The sequence below is a fragment of the Colletotrichum siamense genome, assembly GCF_013390195.1.
Source record: "Colletotrichum siamense strain Cg363 chromosome Unknown KSG_Cg363_contig07, whole genome shotgun sequence".
NCBI lineage: Eukaryota > Fungi > Ascomycota > Sordariomycetes > Glomerellales > Glomerellaceae > Colletotrichum > Colletotrichum siamense.
The window spans coordinates 1,175,101-1,194,768 of record NW_023501020.1 but is presented as its reverse complement, the minus strand read 5'-3'; the positions used below and the strand labels follow the sequence as shown (position 1 = coordinate 1,194,768).

At 50.9% G+C, this 19,668-nt stretch overlaps 5 protein-coding genes across 5 annotated transcripts; 1 reads left to right on the top strand and 4 right to left on the bottom strand.

The window, feature by feature from the left end:
• Positions 1-221: 221 nt before the first annotated feature.
• CGCS363_v010654 (uncharacterized protein) lies at positions 222-1,284 on the bottom strand (the record flags this gene model as incomplete). The annotated part of the gene is made up of 2 exons (XM_036642503.1): positions 222-734; positions 799-1,284. 2 exons carry the CDS (start codon positions 1,282-1,284, stop codon positions 222-224), a joined length of 999 nt encoding a protein of 332 aa, XP_036492220.1.
• A 2,929-nt stretch (positions 1,285-4,213) lies between these two features.
• Positions 4,214-5,354, top strand: ivoB-1 (N-acetyl-6-hydroxytryptophan oxidase ivoB; the record flags this gene model as incomplete). Its single annotated transcript, XM_036642502.1, has 2 exons — positions 4,214-4,996; positions 5,058-5,354. 2 exons carry the CDS (start codon positions 4,214-4,216, stop codon positions 5,352-5,354), a joined length of 1,080 nt encoding a protein of 359 aa, XP_036492215.1.
• Positions 5,355-6,122: 768 nt separating this feature from the next.
• hxnP-0 (Major facilitator-type transporter hxnP) lies at positions 6,123-7,880 on the bottom strand (the record flags this gene model as incomplete). Its single annotated transcript, XM_036642501.1, has 4 exons — positions 6,123-6,377; positions 6,432-7,216; positions 7,284-7,557; positions 7,671-7,880. 4 exons carry the CDS (start codon positions 7,878-7,880, stop codon positions 6,123-6,125), a joined length of 1,524 nt encoding a protein of 507 aa, XP_036491573.1.
• A 1,487-nt stretch (positions 7,881-9,367) lies between these two features.
• roqN (Glandicoline B O-methyltransferase roqN) lies at positions 9,368-9,931 on the bottom strand (the record flags this gene model as incomplete). The annotated part of the gene is made up of 2 exons (XM_036642500.1): positions 9,368-9,834; positions 9,889-9,931. 2 exons carry the CDS (start codon positions 9,929-9,931, stop codon positions 9,368-9,370), a joined length of 510 nt encoding a protein of 169 aa, XP_036492217.1.
• Positions 9,932-17,919: 7,988 nt separating this feature from the next.
• CGCS363_v010650 (uncharacterized protein) lies at positions 17,920-19,206 on the bottom strand (the record flags this gene model as incomplete). Its single annotated transcript, XM_036642499.1, has 1 exon — positions 17,920-19,206. One exon carries the CDS (start codon positions 19,204-19,206, stop codon positions 17,920-17,922), a length of 1,287 nt encoding a protein of 428 aa, XP_036492216.1.
• Positions 19,207-19,668: the final 462 nt, after the last annotated feature.

Sequence of the window (19,668 nt, the reverse complement as noted above, 5' to 3'; positions counted from 1 at the left end):
GTTTTGGTATGGGCTTGTGAGAGCTCGTTTAGAAGACCATGACATACCTTTGATTGGTGTTGTTGCATTACATGAGGTCCGGACAGTGGTCACAGGTCGTCAGGTTCCATGCCGGAGGGCCGCGAAAAGGGGGTACAGGAGTGATTAGATGGGACAACGCCGTGTGCTGGCAACTTTTCGTTTTCTTCATCGGGCGCCCTAAGCTGGCTAAGAATAGATGCCTAAGCATCTACAATTGTAAACCTCAAGTTCAGCTTCGTCTCCTTTATAGGTGCATCCAATAGGAAGCCTCCATTGGACCCCCACACGGTTACCTCCTTGATAGCCTTCAACCCCAGTCTGTACTTATGCTGTAGAAGCATCCAGGCTGTTGAGGCGCCGTTAGGGCTGCCCAGAATTGCAAGCCCCGGGTCTGAGTCTAATTGGAATGTAATACGTTCGTCCCAGCCAGGCACACTCTGATGCCCCTCCTCGCGTAACGCTTGTAGAACAATATCGAAAGTCTTTTCATAGACGATATGCGCTTGGAAGATGAGCTTGAGGTTGGTCATCTCAATTCCCATTGCCTCACAGCCAAGCCACCATTGAAAGTAAGCAAAGTCAGATAGAGTATCGAGATCGGGGACGTCTCCTGTCTTATATACAGACTTTGTGTACTTGGGACTGAAGTTCGAATCGAAGATGAAAGCGCCTGAAGGTGCGTTTACGACATTGGTATAATGCCCTCCTGTCGGCTAGAAAGGCGAAGTCAAGTTAGTATTGCGGTCGCGCTATTATCAACTGTCGGGTGTTACTTACCTCTCCCACCCGTAGATCTGTGAACCGAAACTTCCGGTCATGAACTGCGTTATAGGCCATTCCTTTCTCCCTGTCGACCGGAAAATAAGGGTCCGCAAATGCTTCGTCCAAGTCGTCTTTGAATTGCGGCCACTGCTTGGCCGGGTTGAAGGGCCAGCGTGCGTTTTCCTGCGTCCATCCCCACTCAAACATATCTTCTGGTTCCCTGAATGGGCTGATGATAGAAGCTCCGCCGTTGTACTCCTGAGCCTGGTCATTATTGAGTGGGAAAAGTTCCTTGAGCCACTTCCCCTTCTCAATTCTACCATTGTAATCCTCGGGAAATGAAGGGAATGATGTCTTGACCCGTTTGGTTAACGATCCATTGCGAGACAGTTTGGCCCCTGTCGTTACGGGAGAAGCGCCAGCGAATGTAATAATGAGCAGAAAAACCAAGAAGAGGACACAGGCACTCTTTTTACTGAACGAATGAATGGAGTGAGACATTTTGAAACGATGCGGCTAACAGCCGGGTGAGGCTAGGGATGGCGCTGGGATGCACAGAATGATTGTCGCGACATACGCAACGTGGACAGCGACAGAACAATTAAATAGCTTTTCATTCCACCTTCAATACCGAGTTACAGCATTTAGAGAGCATAGACTCATATAATTACTTACAATGTTGGGCAGAACTCTATCTGCGGCTATCCCTGCAAAATAACCCGATTGAAGTTCAACAGGCAATTGCCCCCGCGATTGACCAGGGCATGGCCCGAGTTCTACAGAAGCGGTTTACTATCTAGGAAATAAGTCACGGATATGCCGACTAATGCTTTATTCTCACTCGATCAATGTGGCTTGGCCACAGGCTCACACACTATCCGGCCGCACCTCATGAGCAATTAAGATTCTTGCTCGACTCTAGATGGCTTTCTCCCTTGACGTTCTCACATCATTAGTTGATATTCAAATTCAATGCCCTTATTCAGTGATTCATTATAGCAGCATTGCTGTCAAGCCCCATTTGTCCCCAAAGGTGAAATCTAAATTCGGAACTTGACGGTTGCAGCTGTCAATCGCGGTGAGCTCCGATCGCATGCTGACAGAACTACATACCGCGCTGTTCGTTGGGGCAGGGAATCAGGGGATGTGTCTGAAGTATTTAATTTGGGGTTTCATTGACACTTAATCGTCGTGTAGCGATTGTCGGCTCTTCAACTAACCCGAAATATCGGTGCTCGGGAGCTTCTGGTTCCCGAATCATGATGCAAGTAGAAGGAGACTGAGACAAGACTACACGCTTACTGTCGGTATTAAAGTCCCCTGTCAGTATATGCTAAGAATTTAGTTATTCTAAAGATGCTTTAACTTGGAACCACGTGAGCTGCGTTTTCCAACAGCCTGCGTATTATCGCTTGTAGGTGTACTGGTTTCTGCAGCAAGCACTCGACGACGATGGTGGCCCAATGTGATAATGCATTAAATATTCTTTTATTGCGTGTGCCTAACCTAACCAATGTTTCTTCTTTGCATTGGCGAACATTACTTCAACATGAGTTGATATCTCTCCCGAAGGCCCTCAGGGAAGAATAGATCCACGCCTGGGTGAGCTTTATTTCACAATGGGATACGAAGTACGTAATCTTCGAGCCTCTCACTCATTCTCTCTATCATTTGAAATAATTCAGCTCAGGTCTGCGAGGCTGACTGAATGGTAGATGGCCGCGTCGTCTCAGTCTTTGTAAAGAGTCCACCTTCTCGGTCGAGCTTCACTTGGATTGAGGCGATAATCCACCCTCAGTACTGCACCTCAATTTGGCGAAGCCCGACACTCCGGTAGATCGGTAACAGCGCAGTTCCGCTACCATGTATTAACGTTGTGTTGTTCTGGTCAAGCGCCTTAACGCCGATTTGACTTCTTCCGGCTCGGCCGAGTGGCTGAACAGAAGCCAGAAGTGGATGCACCTTCGGGATGTGGAAAACTTCGGGAACTGGACCTTGGATTTTTCAAAATTCCAACCAGAAAAGAACCCCACGAGGTTTTTTTGATTAAAGTACGCGTGCTACCTCGCCCGCTTAATCGAGATTTCGGTAAGGCGCCGCCCGCAGTCTCTCATGCGCACGTGTACGTGGGGGCGGTCCGATCAAGAAGAGCCAAAACCGACGAAGAGAAGACGGAGAGAATTCTCGAGTTGGTTTAGCAAGGGGTCGCCAAGGCTTTAACGGAGGCTTTCGGCAGTGAGCATGACAAACGTGGACGTCAGCAGCTTGCGAGGCCACGACACTCAGCCTTGCAGGTTTTGACATGATGGAGAAGAAATAATCAGTGAAAGGAGCTCAGAATGGCTGGAACGTGAGAAAGCCGGCTCGTGACGGAGCGGAATATACGCGTTCAGCAAAGGGACTCTAGCGGCTCTGCGAGAAACGGACGGTTGGTGAGCTGCTTCTTCATTCGGGCTATCAGATGAACTAGTGGACCGATCGACAGTTGGGAGAATCCCTGCAGGCAATGGGCCTTAATGCGCATCTGCCGGCATCTAGGCGACGCCTGCCAAACTAAACACTAAGGTAGGAGTGAGTGACAAATTTTAGGTGGCCATCATTCACACCCTGACACCGTGCTAGATGCATATTTGCTAGCTATTGCTGATGGATGGTGACCGCTTTTCTGGCTGCCAGTCACTCGCGAAGCCTTTACAGCCCTCCTTTTCTGATAAGAGATTCCTCCATGGCAAATGAAAGTTCGTCACCCATATCGTTGTATCAACTTGTTTGCCACAGCAGTCACGCCAGATGCGTGAGGTTTGGTGCAATGGAGCCAGTCTCTGTGCCGGAAATTGTGACAGTTCCAATTCATTGCTACCATGTGCCTTCCAAGGCCGGGGTCTGCTAGCTTTATTCACTGCCCTCGCGGAAGAATGTTTCGAAGATGTCCGCCGAAGTAAGGTAATTAGTCGGTGCAAGCCTGCAAAGTCCTGCGATCTCGGGGGAGAAGATGCCCCTGCCGGATTGATGGAACCTTGCCCTGATTCAAGACGGGAACTCCCACCAACAGGCAGGCTTTTCTGTTGCAATTACTGTGGGCTTTTCCAACACTCTCATCTCGGAGAATGAATCGGTGCCGGAGCGGCAACTTTACTGCAACCATTGTGGAGAATTTCCATCGTGAAAGTTGCAGAGTGTACTGCGATTACTTTCAGCAATCCACAACCTCAAACAATCCTACATAGTAGCATAGACTATCCAGCAGTGGGGCGAGAGCGAAGCACCAGGATGAAAAACAAGAGGCTATCGAAGAGGCTATCGCCAAGGAAGCATCTAAGACGAGGTATAAAAGAACCTCTATCTTACGAGGGAGTGGTAACTTTTCTCTTCGCGGCAGCGCACTGGCATTCGCACTCCCTCAGCTTCTCCTTTTCAACTCCTGCAAAGTATGCAGGTCACCGTTGCTTCCTCTCTGGCCCTTCTGGCTGGCCTTGTCCACGCCGTGCCATTGGCCAACAACACTCCTTCAACTCGCCACTTCGACGGTGCTTGCACAGCAAACAAGCTCACCATCCGAAAAGAATGGCGCAACATGAACCCGACCGAGAAAAACGACTTTCTTGATGCCCAGAATTGTTTGATGAAGCTGCCCGCCAAGACCAATCTCGGCGGTGTCACGAATCGTTTCTCCGATCTTCAGGCCCTGCACCGCTGGCTGACGAACGCCACCGTGTTGGACGGCTACCTGGCACCTTCATGGCAGGGTGTTATCCCGAACGGAATCTACGTTGCCGACATCATTCACGACGTTGGCCAATTTTTCCCCTGGCACCGTTACTACATGCACGCGTACGAGACGATGATGCGCGATGAATGTGGCTACAAGGGCACTATGCCGTGGTGGGATGAGGCCAAGGACGCGGACACTGGTGACTTCTTCCAGAGCGAGATGTGGTCTTCAGAGTGGTTCGGGGGCAACGGCGTTGAATCTTTGGACTGGTGCGTCACTGACGGTGCCTTCGCCAACTACACCGAGCACATGGGCCCTGCGCTTACCGATACGACTTATTGCATGAGCCGTGAGTGGTATCAGGATATTTCTCAAGAGCTGTGCACCAGCGAGGTTGTGAACAAGTGTCATGCTCTCGAGACCTATGAAGACTTCTACGTCTGTGCTGGAAATGCCTTCGTTTCCCCTCACTATGGTGGACACACAGCCGTCGGCGGCATTGTAAGTCCCCATCATTTCCACATTGTTTCTGATATGCAACTAATGAATTGTTCTTTTCCAGATGGCCGATATCCACAACTCCCCTGGCGACCCGACCTTCTTCCTGCATCACAACTACATTGACCGTCTCTGGTGGCAGTGGCAGACGGCCAACGCGCCGGTCCGGTTCTCTGATATGAGCGGTCAGGCTTTTAACTCAACCAACCTCGAGGCTCTTGGTCAGACTGGTCCGGCTGGCGGCTGGCCTAATGCCACCTTGGACTACCCCCTGTGGATGGCGGATATCCTGCCCAACGTCACCATTAGCGAAGTCATGAACGTCCAGGGCGGCCTGCTTTGCTACGACTACGACTACTGAGGTTGAAGCTGAGATTGATGGTAGCTTCTAGCATAGACATTGATGTACATACTTATGCGATTTGACGGATTACTTACTCTCATGGATATACATACTTACCTATGTTCTTCGCTCCGCTGGTCAATTACAACATCAAATCTATTTTTCTATATTATCATCGTCATGAAGTTTATCAACGATCAACATCAGACGATGTTGTTTCAATTTGAAAGTCATTTTCTTCGGGATCTGGAACTCCTTATTGCCCTTGCTCCCCTGTCTAGGCTTCTATTTCCCTCTTCCGGTGTAGAATTTACAGGGGCAGACTGACTGAATGGAAGACACTTGAGGCTGCTTATGCAAAGTCTCTTCAACGTGATAAGTCGAAAGAATACTATATTTACGAAGCAGTCATGTCCTTCCACCCCCTAGAATACAAAATCGACAAAAGTACTCTCGTTCGTAATGACTGTGGAGACTGTGGACACTATGGTCTAGCGCCTAAGAGCAGCAAAAGGGAGACATTTGCTGCTGGATATACGGAACCAGGTGACCATTCACTTTGCGGCCTATGAACTTAGAGGTTGACTTTCAGCTCGTGGGTTTCGGCGATGCTTCTTGGCACAACAATCGATCGCAATGGGAATCCCAAAGTTCAAGACCTGGAAAGATCTAGTGAAAGTTGGTGAGCCCGCATGTTGAGGAAAAGAATGTTTCTATTCTCTGAACACAATTCGACATCAGGGAATCCAAAGTATTGACAGCCGTTTATCCCAATATTGTAGGCTCCTATGTGACGTATCGGAAGCGCGCCCTGTTCGCCTCACGATCTTCCTCGGAAATACCAACCACCTGGGCCTGTGACTCTCCCTTCATAACCTCAGCAACATCGGCACCCGAGTCAAGCTTCTTGTTGGCGCGCTGAAGAATGATGCGCATTGCCAGAGCCAAGATGATTGTGCCGAGAGCAAATGCAGAGTTGACCGACATGGCCAAAACGTAGCGTGGCTTGTCCGTATCTGGGTACAAATATGACGTCCAGACCTATCATAAAACGTTAACTCATCAATTTCGAATCTCATGAGGGAAGGATCTTACCTGCGAAATGTTTCCAAAGGCATTCACAAAAGCCACAGCTGCCGCACGTTTGATCCTAGGTCTCAGCATTGTCTTCTGCGCCCAAGCAAGCACAACAGCATTCGCTCCATGGCCGCCTCCTACCATGAGCATCATGGCGAAGTACCGCGGCCCGACCTGAAGTGTCGATGCAGCCACAACGAACCCTATGATTGCCAGAGCAAGCGGCCACATGACGTGAAACGACGAGTTGTTCAGCCGGTCGGCAGACCAATTGTTCACGACAGAGATGATCAGCCCGAGGATGTATGGCGGCGCGGTCAGCAACAAAGTAACAACGCGATTGTACCCCAGCGTCTGCACCACAGACGGGAAGAAGTTGGATGTGGCAGCAGCAACTTGCAGGCAGAAGAACATGGCCGCAAAGATGTACACTCTCCAGTCCTTGAAGGCGAGCTTGAAACCGTGACTCCACGCCTCCTCGTCCTCGTCGACTTGGCCTGCGTCCTGGATCAAGCGCCACTCGGCAACGGCACGCTCAGTGGGGCTGAGCCATCGGGTCGTAGAGGGCCAGTCCGGGAGGATGAAAATGGAGCAGATGGCCACGAAAATGGTGATAGAGCCCTCGATGAGGAAGAGCCAACGCCATGACTCGAGCCCACGAGCACCCTCAAGACCGTCTTTGATACCTGCTCCAATGAGGCCACTGAAGGCACTGCCGAGTTGTGTTGCTGAGAAGAGAATGGCACTGCGGAGGCCCATTTCGGAGCGGCGGTACCAGGAGGAGATAAGGAAGAGAGCGCCGGCTGCATATTACCATACTTGTCAGCAAAGTTTCTGCACATCATGGGAAATCTGGAGTATTAGACTTACGGTAGAACGCAGCCTCGACGAATCCGAGGAAGAATCGCAGCGCATAGAGACCGGCCGCGTTATGTGCAATTCCAGTCAATGTCGACAAGAGACCCCACATTGCCATGCATGCCGGCAGGTAGATTGAGGGTCGAAGATTGGCCAAGAATACGTTCGATGGGATTTGCATGAGAACGTAGCCGACGAAGAGGATGGCAACGGCAGTTGCGTATTCGTTAGCTGAGAGGTGGAGGGTTTCGGCCATGCCGGCGACTTTGGCGGCGGCGATATTGTTCTACAGCATTGAAACATCCAGTTAGCCTCGAAATTGTCTCTATGTTCACCCGACCAAGGTGGTTGTTTGGGGTGTCCGAGGTAAGTTGCAGGAAGACAAGAAGACCAACTTACACGATCCAGGTAGTTAAGGACGAAGATCAACCACACACAGGCCAGCAACCTGAGATCCAGCTTCTTCTTGAGCTTCTTTTCAGCTGCTTCGAACTCTTCCTTGGACATGAGTTGTGCAGGAGCCAGGCGATTTTGGCCATGAGCCTCCTTGGTTTCGATCATGTCAACAGTCCCGTCGACTTGGGTCTCAGCAACCTTTTCTGCATCCATGGCTGTGGTTGTTTGCACGAACAAGAGTGAAAGGATAGTGTTCGTCCTCGGGAACGTGCTTTTCATAGCCCATTGAGGAAGTCTGGTTTCTTATACAAGTCTCTAGCACTCGACAGAGTCCTTCTTCCAGACAAGGATGAAAACCCCTGATTCATGAATCTCCGCAAACTAGCAACACACTACCCCATTACCCCGACTTCCGCGCGGTCCTCGGGTGGGCATCTCCCCCGTCACTCCGCAGATTCAGTGGTAACTTCAAGCTACCCCGCATGGGGTTCACTCCGGGTTGGCTCCGGGGCTGGCTCAAGTCCCACTATCAAAGCCGACGCCGTGGGGAAAGGTTCGACTGCAATCTCGGGGTAAACCCGAGCAAGGGTAGAAATGACATGATCTTACTTGCACTTATGGGGCCCTCTAAGGAATTTTGAACACGGGACTCGGTTCAGAAACGACTTGTCAAACCTAAGATAGCGGGCGTTGTATGGAGTTTGGTTTACGCCGGGCTTCGAGTGAGTTGACGCTATCGATAGGATTCTCAAATCATTGAACCACACGCCGGAAGCAAAACTACTGCGATTGATATGCAGATTGCACATCTAAATGGCCTAATTGAGGTAGAAGTCAAGGCCTATGAACGCCGACATACTTGGACATCGGCTACAGCGTCCGGTATCTTCAAGTCTGAGTCTCTGTATCCGTGCGTTCAAGAACGAGTAGAGCATCGAAGCAAAATCGCTTCTTAGCTAGCATTAGCTTGTCCACCAACAACCGCTATTCACGAGGACCATTATGGCGTCAGGTAGTGCTATTACATTCCCAATCCGGGGTTGGGTGCATGACCTCGTTATATGCTGGAGTTCTCCGGAATGCATGTGTTGGCTCGGATTCTTCCGGATCAGAGCTGCTCAGGCTTGGTCTGGTCAGTCACTACTTACGGCAATGTTTGATCGAGGTCGGAATGATCGAATACCTGAAAGAAATAACGTAACCGTAACCCATGCCGGCGAAAGTGACTGCATGAGGAATTGGGAGAGCTGTCTACGCTATCAGGATGGCTTTGAGTCTCCGAAGGCCGCCTTGGGATGGTGCTTTGGTCTCGGAGGTATGCCGATGCGAGGTTCTCGCACTCCTCCACCTTGGTCCAGCTTCCTTCAGAGAATCGATTGTTCATCTCAAGACCTCACGTCCCTCAACTGAAATTAAGCATACTTCAAGGACATGGTTACGTTGTTCTTCTAGTGGCTCATTCACAGCACTAAGTGAACTACGTTTCACCTGCCGTCTATTTTGACTACATGTCAAACATCTTCATCGCATTATCTGTCATAAAGTCCATCGGACGTTTGGCAGATTCATTCACTCACGCGAGGCTAACAGTCCAAATCACACCGGACGAACAGGAATTTATTCCACGGCCATATCATATCCTTGTGTATCGAGCACCTTTCGCTAGCAGTCGTCCTGTGAAGCGGGAACTAAGCCCGACTTCATTCCAAAGGCTTGGTTGCACTGGCAAACACAGCAGTCCTCTCGGTCTCGAACGGCTTTCCCCCGTACTTCTTGTTGAGATACTTAATGATGGTCGCAGTTAATTTCGGTCGCAACTTTTCCTTCTGCTCCCTGGACCAGTACCTCTCCGTGACACCCAACTCAAGGCCCTGCAACACGGCGCAGAACTGCTCTGGGGTCTCAAACGTAATATTCTTCGTAACAGTCTTGGCTGTCGCGTCGACGAAGCCGGCCGCATTGAACATGGCGCATGTAAAGTACTCGTCCTCCCATGCACCCGGCGACCAGATCCGGGTGAGCTGGTGGGACTCCTGAGGCCATGGCACGGGCTTCTGGCCAGGCAGCCTGAGGTCTGCGACCGCTTCGCGAGTGGCGGGGACCCAGCCCTCGTATGCCCAGGTAGATGTAGCGATTCGGCCACCAGGCTTAAGAACGCGTTGTAATTCTGAAAAGGGCCGTTAGTGCGTTGACATGCTGTGACGTCTTCATCGAGTCTCACCAGAGAGCCCGGTGTACGGATCAGCGACTACCATCAGTGCCATTCCGACGACAATGTAGTCGAAACTGTTGGACGGAAAGGGAAGACATTATTGGCAGTTTCAGTTCCGAGCTCCACCCGGGTAAAGTGCACGTGTAAAAGTAATTGAGAGGAGGCTGAACTATTATGCACATTCACTTACTGCAATGTCCGCATGAACGGTTTTGGCATCGACCCAGCCATCCACCTTGATCCTCTCTCTGACGTATTGAAGTTGAGCCTCGCTTGAGTCAGAGCAAGTTAGTCTCACAACACCGTCTTTCTCTCTTCCTTGTTCCTTGATCATCGCTTGGATGTGCGCGGAAACTACTCCAGCTCCGCAACACATGTCCAAAACCTCGACTGGTTTTTGGAGAGATGCAATCTTTTTGCCGTTGAGCCCACAATGCTCTAGAAGAGGCGGGGTGACTGGAGCCGTGATGTACTCCGTGTTTCTGTATATATTGCCAACGTCGGTCCTTCGCCAGAGACTTGTGTGGTTGGCTCTGTCTGCCGGTGGATTGATGCCGGCAGGGTTGAGAAATAGCTTGGACTGCCCAGGGGCGTTGGGCCCAGCTGCCGAGTAGGATTCCATTCTGAATTTGGTTTGAGATTGCTTCTTAATAGTACGTTGGAATTGTTTTCAAATGTCTTGGCTTTGAGGGCGATACGCATGATCCGCCTGCGTGGCGTGAATGGCAAGCTGGATATGGAGCATTTATACTCGTATTACAGTTAACCTCTCCGTAATGGCTCTCAATTTTAAGGCGAAGTCTATCTGCGAGAGCGAAGTCATTGTATCAAGCCGTTACTGGGTTCAACAAGCAAGAAAATGGTCAACTAGCCAGATCAGTACCATGTACAAGGAACAATCGGCCGTATTCGGTAACCACGAGGCTGCACAAGCTTCGCCCAGCCCGTGCCCTAATAGACTGGCAGCGTAAGATTATAGTTCAACGTATGTAGGGGTTGTGCGTTAAGGCTACTGGTAACCCACCATCTCTACATGTGCTTTCGTCTGAAGACTCAGAAGACCTGAGCCTAAACTATATCAACCACTAGCATTCGTACCATTACGTCGCCAAGAAAAGGATGTCAGTTCTGTTGACCCAATCGGGGAGGTGCCTTTCCGGTGTAAGCATCGCAAGTCGCCGCTTGGACTCTTGTATTATTGGCTGTTGGGGACCGGCCGTCTCTCGGTAATGTACTCGCTAGCAGAGAATCGTGACGGTGAAAGCCGGAGAACTACTAGAGAAAGCTGCTTCAAAACGGGCATCCTAGCTAAGTGTAAGAGGGCTTTCGGCGTGCCTATTTGCATACTGGCGTTGTTTTAGGGACCACAAATGACTTCGGGCATCCCTTTGGCGACATCTTGCCTCCGGTATGGGATCCGTGCGAAGCAATCGCTTTTCCAGACAAGGGGCAGAGCTTGGTTTGGCAGAAGGGGGGATACGGATGTCAATCATCATGCGCTGCTAGAGGTGGGCTCGGTCCACGGTATGCCCTACGCGCGGTCTGCTTACCGCCATACGGCACGCGCGGTGAGGTCAAACTCAAAAGTTCCGTCACACGCAGTGTCTATTCCCGCCAGTATTCGAGGAATTAACACCAGGATTTTTTCCTGTCATTACAAGACTGGACTGAGCTGGTGCCAGCCCAGCCCCGTCGCCAAATGAATGTCCAACCTTCGGCTGAAACAAAACTCTCATGCCTGAGTCACCCGCTCGTTCGGTTCTGTGCGTGTAGAAGTCAACACCATGTTCTACTATGGCGAATACTGGTATTCTCCAAATGCCCACAGGCCCTCAAGTCGGAGCCGATCAATTTGAGGCACCGAGGCGGCTTCGGAATCGCCATCAACGGTCGAAGTTAAATTTAATTTCAACCCCTGCCTCTTCCCACACGCCGAATCTTGAGGTTGAACATCAACCATGGTGTGTGTTCAGACACAAACCTTGCAGTTCCCTGGAACGAGGTCAGAATGCCTCGAAAGCAATCGTCGTTGGTAGATCTAGGCTACGATTGCCCTCCCGAGACTCCAGTCATACAACCGTACCTTGAACCATGATATCTATCTCAAACCTGCAATTCTGTCATTACCATGTGAATTTGCGTCAAGCGCGATGGTACATATGTCTTGCATGGCCTTCAAACAGCACACCACTTTTACCGATGCAGAGCGAGGGTCAGAATAGAGTCAATAGCGCGTGTGTTCTGTCGGCGGCCCGCGGGATCGGGAATTATTAATAATCACCGAACACGTGCCGTAGTCTAGGGAAGGATGTTTTTCTCAGGAACGGCACGACAAATCATGAAATTGTGCGGATAATCAAGCTCCTACAACTTTTCTAACTGGTTTAATCTTGGCAACATGTCCCAAAACAGTCACCATTAGCACTTTCTTGGCGGCGGTTCTCGAACGACCTTTCCTTCATTCTGAGACTACACAAAAGGGACACTGACAGACGAGCTGGGGGATTCTTTTTGTTATAACGTTTTCGTAGTCAGGATTAGTTCAGCTGAAAATGTCCCCAGAAGCATATGATCAAATGAGGAGTGATAGCCGACGGGATTGCCGCGTGGTGCGGAGTTGAGAAGTCCGTTATTGCCGGCCCTTCAGTTTACTGCCTGCATAGATTTGCTGGCCAAAACTGCCAAATGGAGACGACAATGTGCAAAAAGATTGCCTTCAGCCCAATCCTGTGTCTTATGTTTTGTTCCCTATTCTGTGTAGGTTACTCTATCGTGTTTTTCAAACCGTATGTCTGTGTCTTTGACCCCTCGAGGGCAGATGACTGCTTCGGGAATGTCCTGAACGAGCATCGGTGGCCGAGGACCATTCGTGAACCCTCCCGGTTCTCTGTCTTCGCCTGTGGGATATTGACGTTGAGGCACAACCAAAACTCACAGATATCTCGCCATCTTGTGAATGTGCCTCACCCCGTCGGCTTGCTTCCATAGTGACAAATACTTCAAGTCTCCGTTTTGTTGTCCGAGAAAGGTTGTCGACCCAAACTCACGAGGTAAACTGATCTCAAACTGAGTGGGAGTGTGTGAAAGCGCCCATCTCCTTCCTATGAAATGGTTGTGTACGACTGCGGGAGATCGACCATGCAGGTGAGCGTATCCGGAGAGCAGTTCGGGACGTTCATCGGGTGTACCTGGCAACCACAAGGGTACCATCTCACGCCTTTTGCGTGTTGTCCCCTACTCCCTGTTGCCTTCTCGTCAGCGATATTTAACCGGTGCTATCTCACGCGTGACGTAAATAGTCGCCTTCATGTTACTAACGACTTTGTTGACGAGCCGATAACTAATCCGGTGAGACTCTATTCTTTGTCTTTGGTCCTTGTATGGCCAAGGCAGCGTTACCAGGTCTTGCGTAGATGTCTTCATTTCGTCGTGTTTCCGCAAGATACAGCCTAATTTCTCTGTAAGCCCAAGGCTGGCTTGTTTCGTTCGTTCTCGCATCGTCCAAAATACGTCACCAGCTATCATCCCACTTCACGGTTGAGTGGTCGAGGCAGACATCCCGGAAACAGGCATCTGGATACTACAGATCCATGCAAATTCCCAGATTTCCGGGTCACCCAAGCTGCGTCCCGAGGATACCGATATAATTGGCCAGGCTCATCGAAACACCGGAGCCGTGGAAACCCACGAACTCAAGCCCCAAGACATCAGTCGGGTGCCGGAGGGATGGCCGGTGACACACGGCCTCGGGGGGGCAGAGAAAAGCGGCCGGCCGGCAGATAAGTTACAAAATACACCGAAGCAGCCAAAAAGTCCTCGCGAGACCAACTAGTCTAGCTGTGTGTCTTGGAGGACAAATTTTGCTGAAATCGCAGCCTTTTCTTCCCGTAGCGCAGGGGAGTTTGGAAAAGCGACTGAGCCAATTAAGCTACCAAGTCAGTCGCGCTACGAGATGCGACCACAGCCGGGCATGGGTGAACCGCGAATGCTGTAAAGCCCAATGGCGGTATCCCACTCCGCGAACCTTCCCGGCAAAGTTTCTTTGCAGATCGTGTTCATCGGACTTCTCGGCAGCGAGGAATTAATAGAGTTAAATGTGAGGGGCAAATACCCGCCAATGGGATCTTTTCCCGCTAAAAAGGTGGGATGGTTTATACAGCTCCGATTATCATAGCAATAGCGGAACTGCGAGGACGAAAGTGACGGACAGAATTGGCGAGGGCGGCGATGGGCTACGTCGAGGTACGAATGTGACGGCGTCGAATGACTTTCCTCTGCACCTAAGCCGATTCACTCACCGCTGCGGGGTTGTGTTGCATAGTAAATGTAGTAAGCCATGCAGGGAGTTTGAGACCATGGCTGAGCTGAATGATCTCAGAGTGGCACTGCAACAGGCTGTGTGTTTACTACTCGTCGTTTAACTGGAGCCATAGAAATTGGAATTCGGCGAAAGGCTTCGCTATGCAGCTTCTCAGCTGATCTGCAAGGTGACGTGTTTGATATTCTGTTTCACAGCATGGCCAAGGCTGGCTGGCTCTCTCTTTTATCAGAAAGATACCGCATGTCGACCGTAAATTGCCTCCAAGATGGACTACTTTATCCTCCATTTCTTTGTTCCATTGACGTCTCATTCACGTCTGACAGCCCTGGGCCTTCAGAGTCAGTTGCTGGTTTCTGAGAGACATACTTTAGTACCCTGATAACCACACCTTCTTCACTTGCAGATTACCTTCTCCAACTCAGGTGTGCTGGAAGTGCAGATTCTTTTTTATGTATATGACTAAGCAAGCATAGGAACAACATTTCGACGTCTTTGATATCACCTGTCCAGCTCTTTTGAATCCTGCGATGGATCCGTTCAACAAAATGCGTCGACGGGCAAGGCGTCTACGAAACAGATTCTGGTGCTTGTTCGTAACGATGACATATGGTACAGGGGGAGATCTCTACTGGAATGTGCGGGATGGTGAGACGGAGAAAGTGATAGAGATTCTTGACGAACAGTCAGAGACTGAGTTGCCACGCCAGTGTAAAATGGCTCTTCTGGTTGCTGCTCAGGAAGGACATCTGGAAATTGTGACAGAGATCCTCAAAAGAGTGACGTGTGTCGAAAAGTCAGAAGTCGGCAGTCTATACGCGAATGCCCTCCAGGCTGCCGCGCAGGGAGGACACATGGGCGTCGTAAAAAGGCTTATCGCTGAAGGGGCAGATGTCAATTTCCCAGGAGGTGAGTATGGAAATGCACTTCAAGCGGCCGTTGTGGGAGGGAACGCAACAGTTGTGGAAGAGATCCTTCGCAACGGGGCAAATGTCAATGCTGAAGGGGGACAATATGAAAGTGCCCTTCATGCTGCATCAAGCGGAGGTAGCAAGGACATCGTGATGAAACTTCTCGCCAGAGGGGCCTTTGCGGACAAACGAGATCTTGACGGCTATTATCCTTTTGAACTCGCGGTTCGAAATGGGCACCAGAAGGTCGCGAATGAACTTCTTCCCCTGAAAGGATCGGTCTTCCTATCTTCAACAAAGGCATCCGAGTTGAGATCTTGCTATTCCAGTCCTGGAGAGCATCTCGAGATATCTTTTGACTCATCTCCCGTTATAAGGGAGATATCACAGACGGACTTCAAGAACAGAAATTACCCTCTCGGCCTCAAGGAAGACATGATGAGCGAAGGTGAAGAAGACTTTTTGGTAAACGACATCAACGCCAAGCGAATATTGTATGTTGCTAGGATAAAGTTTTTGATGATCTACCGCTGACGCCTTTTCGCTAGTCTTCTCGCGAACGGACAACCCCTTGGGTCGCAAAAGACTGGCTATCGTTGCTGCTTGTGGGAAAGAGTCTGGGTTCAGTCTTCAAGAGGAGAGCTGAGACGGCTATGGAAAGCCCATGATTGGACCATGAACAGAAAAGCTCGTCTGTCACAGTCTTCTAAAGAGGATTGTAAGTACTAGGTCTTGATAAAGCTCGTCTGCTAATATATTGAGGTTTCGTTGAATGTCGCTTCACCACCAATTCTGTCAAGCTACATGTAGCCGCCTCAGGATCAACGGCCGGTCCCAAGCCTTATTCTATTCCGAAAATAGTCGACACCCCAAAGACTCATGGCCTTCTATGGATCCTGACGAAAAGCGAAGCTCCCAGTGCTCCAGATACCCTACTGGAACACAAAGCCTTTTTTACCACTTCCGAATACGCACAGGAACCCCCTCGTGTCTTTGATCTTTTCCTCCCACTGATGGAAGAATTAGAGAGCGAGTGGAAGCAGACATTTGAGTCGGCACAAGCACACCTGTCAAAAACGGTAAGCCAAGCCTTTACTAAAGGACAGGATTTAGGCTCACGGGTTACAGCGTATGAGTTTACTCATCGCTCGAGGCTTAGATAGTAAACTGATTCAGGCCCTCTTGAAGGATTCCCTACTATGGGATGAAGTAGACGAAGTCTGTGCTAAGCAAATTACTGAGCTGCAGGATTTCCTTGATTGCTTTTGGAGATCAACTGAACCTCATGATCAGTTTTCCAATTCCGGCAAGCCCGTCTTTCCAAAGGATTCGCTCGAAATAGGGAAGTTGGACATCGAATCCTTTCGTGAGAGGATAAAGGAGCTACATGAATTCCAACGGAGACAGCTTCGTGGTCTGAAAGAAATGTCTCAGAGTCTTGTACAGCTGGTAAGCCGCTCTTCAGTCTTTGACGAGCCTATGTTAACCATAAGAAGGAGTTCAATCTCACTTCAATTGCAGAAGCGCAAATGGCAAGATCAAACAACTTGAGTATGAAGCGCCTTAGCTGGATCACTGTAAGCCACTCGCCCATTGTATGGTTTATCTGCTTATACAACCTCATAGTTCATCTTTCTGCCGCTCATGTTCGTTTCGGTAGGATAGCTATTCCTCCTTGACGCTTTAATTAGACCAACACCTGACTATATCTGCAGAGCGTCTTCGGTATGAATATTGAGGCTTTAGCATCTAACCCACATTGGAAATGGCCTCTTCTTTTGGCTATTCCAACTGTGGCTGTGGCCTTAAGTGTGGTCTTCGTCTTAAGGTGGATGGAGCATGTGAGACCCCCTCCCCCAACCCTATCTTTTCTCACGATCTCCTGCTTATCGTTCACGTCCAGCGAAGGCCTTTAATCTCAGACCTTGAGAGAGGGAAGCGGCAAGACTAGGCTCCAAGACGGAGACGGCGGCATGGTTCTCATACAATGGGAGGAAGCGTGATTGAAGAACACACGCACTGCGGGTGATTCTTGGCGGGTTGTCTGACGACGACAATTGGTATACTATATGCATGGAAAACGACGTTCACGCGAGGGTTAATTTTAGACTAGCTGTTATGTCGTATTCATCGTCTCATTCATCATAATGTACAGCGAAGTTCATCGTACATATCGACTCAAACATCGCCAACACCACTCAGGGGACGTCAAGTCGCGACGGCCTCACCTCAGCCCTAAAAAGGACCCAAAAATAGCAACCTTCACGACCAAACACATCCCAAACCGTATCTCCCCTTAACTATTCAAAGGTACTATTCCCTCTTTTCTCCCCTGACGTCATACCCCTTCCTTAAGACACTAGCCTCACGAGCCTCACGGGTAGGTCACTCGGCACCACCAAACCAAGGCAGAGGTACAAACATAACCCACACGCTGAGCCACCACACTCACCTGACACGGTCAGTCGCCCCGAGCGCCCCGAACCCGCCGTCACGGAGAGCACGTTGCGCGCACGCGACGTCGCAAACGGATCGCGGGATACGGTGCGGCATCGGCTGGGCGATGCTGTGCTGGTTTATATTAATATGGACGGGTCACCCTAAAACGAAAGAAATGCGAAACAGTCATGTTAGTTGTGCGCTGCGCATATGATCAGTTTATACCAAAGCAAGGCCAGGAGACAAAGTCATGTTAAAAACGGAAAACGGAAATTTACGAGCTCATGATACAGTATGGGTATGTACACTTGGTGAAGGACATATATATACAGCGACGCCGCTGCAGGCCGCCCTGCACGTAATATGACTCTCTCAGTCCAGCCCTCTCCTGCGCCCTTTTGCCGCCAAGGCCCGCGCCCCGCGCATCGCGTCGGGCTGCGGCTTCTGGATGCGGCTCGACGCCTCTTCAGGACTCCGCCTGCTACTCATCATGGTGCTGCTACTACTGCTGCTGCTGGTCTTTGCCGGGCTGGCGTCACGACGGCGGTGGTGGGGTATCTTTGGTGAGGAACTGCGAAAAGATGTGGGTATCGAGCGAAGCGAAGAGTATGTTTTGCTGTCGAGGTAAGACGCCGCGGGTGGCATGGAGGACGTCTCCGGCTTCGGCGTCGGGGTCTCTGAGGACTCCATCACGTCGTCGTCGAAGACGTCAAAGGGTAATTGGGTGGTGGGGAACTCATCGTCGCAGTCGTCTTCGTCGTCGACCGCGTGTTCCGGGTAGTAATGGTAGTCGGGTTGTTGCTCTTCCTCCACGGTGGACTCGCGCGTCGAACGGTTCTCGAGATCGGAGACCGACGTCGTCAGGGAGTCGGGGTCTTCGGACTGGGAGGTATCTTCCTCGTCGTCGTCGTCGTCGAGACACTGCAGGACCCTTCCTGCGAATCTGCCGGACTCTGATCCGGAGAACGATAATGTTCGCGCGGGAGTGAGGTTGTGGAGGACGTATTCATCGTGGTCGATGTCGATGGGGGAGGATGCAGAGGTTTCGGACTGCATGGTCATGGAGCGAGGGGAGGGAGGCAGCTCCGTAGTAATGGCAGAAGACGAGATGGAGGTGGAAATAGACAAGGGTTCATGCGTCATAACAGGCTTTTCGTCGTCATCGTGAAAGAAGGTAGGGCCGCCGTCCTCGTCGAGGCTGCTCAGGTTGGTGCTCGCCGTGTGGACGCTGCACCGATCGCTGAAAGAAGAGCCGGTAGACGAGGCCGAGTAGTAGCCCTGATGGGTGGTGTAGTCGTTGGGGAGGTAGCTGGAGAAGAGGCGGACGAGGGAGTCGAGGGAGCGCGAGCGGAAGAGCTGCAGGGCGTGGGACCACTGAGCGGTGCCGACGAGCTTGGGGTTGGCGATGATCTCGACTGCAGCGAGGTCAAGCGACGCGTTGAGCTCCTTCAGGCGCTGTTCCTTGCGATCGCGCATGAGACGGTGGAATTCGTCGGCGGTATCGGCGAGGCGGGAGATTTCGTAGACATCATGGTGGAAGGCGTCGGGGTCTTGGATGCTAGAGGGGATGGTGTTGTATTGGTCTTGCAGCTTGGTGGAGAGGTCATCTCTCTTCATCCCAAACTTCCAGAAAGGCCATGATTGACACGGTTCGTCCATGTTACTGTGGCGTAATGGCGGAAGGAGATGAAGATCGATTCGCGTGGAGAGGGCGAGTCGGAGTCGGGGGGTTGATGCAGAGGTGGTTAGGAGGGCGCAGGGTGATGGGGTGAAGAGTCGGGGGGAGGCCGTGGGCTTCGGTTTGGTGTACTTTGTTTATTGTGGGCTTTTTCGGACGACATGAGAGGCATCTAGATGAGAGTACGGGTGATGGGAATCATTTTGGCGGTTTGTCGGGAGAGGGTCGATTTGGGTCGAGGAGCGCAGGCGCAGGTTGTGCTGGATTTGACTGGGCTCGATGGTGATGACAATGGACAGTTTCAGTGCGTGGAGACGCCGAGGAGTGCGGGAATGAGTTGGTCGGGGGGGTGCCGGGACGCAATGTGGTGAAGCCAGAGTCGGACGAACATCAGGCCGACTCAAAACATCGCGAAAAAGTCACGTGCGGCCGGAGAGGAATGC